At 45.0% G+C, this 1,926-nt stretch overlaps 1 protein-coding gene across 1 annotated transcript in view; it reads right to left on the minus strand.

Moving 5' to 3' along the window:
* The window catches only part of TCP11 (t-complex 11, testis-specific), a 22,951-nt gene extending 21,274 nt beyond the window's left edge, over positions 1 to 1,677 (minus strand). The window contains 1 exon segment of the mRNA XM_006878247.1: positions 1,597 to 1,677. Coding sequence (XP_006878309.1) covers positions 1,597 to 1,677 — 81 coding nt within the window.
* Positions 1,678 to 1,926: the final 249 nt, after the last annotated feature.

The raw sequence follows: 1,926 nt of genomic DNA on the forward strand, positions 1-1,926 counted from the left end.
AAAAAAAAAAAAAATTAACATTAAGGAACTCCAGAACAGCACTCTAAAATTGAGAAAAGGGGAGAGCTCAAGGGGAAATTAGAAATAAAATGTAACAATGATAGTAAAAAAGGAACCCTGGTAGCTTAGTGGTTACCTGTGGGCTGCTAACTGGAAGGTCAACAGTACGAATCTACTAGCTGCTCCACAGGAAAAAGATGAGATTTCCTGCTCTGGTAAAAATTTGAAAGCTCAGAAACCCTATATAAAGTGACTGTGAGTCAAAACTGACTTGATGGCACATAACCACCACCACAATAAGAAATAAGAAAAATCTAGCTCTAATAACTAAGAAAGTTTCAAGAAGAAAAGGTAAAAAGTAACAATATCAAAGCAACCTAATACAATACAACCTAATTCATATTTAGGAAAAAAGGGGAATTTGGTTATTCATTTTATAAAGTTTTTTTTTAAAAAACTTATTCCCTTAAACAATCACTTTAAGAATTTAAATTGTATTCAGAAAACGTTGACAGGTTCCCTACTACTGAGTAAGCCAAATCAGTGTTCCAAAGTGCTTTCAGCTGATACTTTGGGGCCAGTCTGTTAACCAGCAGCGACCCCATGTGGTCACAGGAGACACAAATGTAATTCAATTTTGGCTTAGGTTGTCTGACGAGGGCAGATCTGCTGGTTAAAATCTCTGGATGTTTTTATAAAAGCACAGTGAAGTTTGACCTACCACAAAGCGCGGAGGAGACCTCTGCACTAATGAGAATGTTGTGAGTCCATTTAGACTAATGGCGACCCCATGTAGGCGGAGAAGAATCACTTCAAGTGTGTGACACAAACTTCATGCCTCAGATCGTCTGGAACCTTTTATATTTATCCCAGGTATCTACCGTTTCCCATCTACATTCAAACTTAAAGAATGTTGTTGTTAAATGCCATAGAGACGCTGTATGGGGTTTCGGAGAAGCAGCTGGTGGGTTTGAACCACTGACCTTGTGGTTAGCAGTCCAGTTCTTATCCTACAGTACCACACAGAATATGAAGGAGTTTCAAAAATTCCGTGGAAAATGGAATGAGAAGATAATAGTATTTTTCCACGAACTTTTTGGAGCCTATACAAACAAAGATGGCTTTGAACTGACTCAATTTGTCAATGCAAATAATCTTGATTCGGTGATTGTTTTTTCAAGGACCTAAACTCTTTGAAAGGAACTCTGATAGAGTAGTGGTTACGAATCGGGCTGCTAACCGCAAGGTCAGCAGTTCAAAAGTACGATGAGGCTATCTGCTCCCGTAAAGATGTGCAGCCTCGGAAACCCTGTACAGGGTACCCTCACTATAAGTCGGAACAGACTCCACCACACATAACAACAACAACAAACTCTTTGAAGACCTTCTGTCAAAGGGGGGGAGGGGTGGGGCCTGTATGTAGAGATTGGGGTGGAAGGAGATAAAGAGGTAAAGATAAGGAGAGACAGAATGAACAGAGAAAACAGTGGGGCTGCAAGGGTCTGGGGTTCCGTTAAAGGTGCTGAAGCCCTGACAGCAGGACACACACTAAGCAGCCCCCGAGGGGGGTGACAGGGAAAGGCTGGTGGGACCTACGGGGAGGGTGTTCCTCCGGTCTGCTCCCGTCTTCCTGGGTTTGTCCTGCTGTTTCAGGTTTACAGGGCCCGCTTTTAACATCGCCGAGGTCCTTCTGGAGCACATTTTCCTCAACGTCCAGCATCTTTGCTGATGGTATCTGGGTCGAGAAGAGGCGCTCTACTGGCATCAGGGCAGGGGGCTCTCCAAGCGCCAACTGGGACCCTGGGGACGGGTCACAGCTGGACCTACTCTGCAATCGCAGTGGCGGCCGCGCGCGCGCGCGCGAGGCCCCCAGGCCTGGGCCGTACCATCGCAGCCAGGCGGCAGGAGGCAGAAGGCTGAGTAGGA

The sequence above is a fragment of the Chrysochloris asiatica genome, unplaced genomic scaffold (genome assembly GCF_000296735.1).
Source record: "Chrysochloris asiatica unplaced genomic scaffold, ChrAsi1.0 scaffold00038, whole genome shotgun sequence".
NCBI classification, from domain to species: Eukaryota; Metazoa; Chordata; class Mammalia; order Afrosoricida; family Chrysochloridae; genus Chrysochloris; species Chrysochloris asiatica.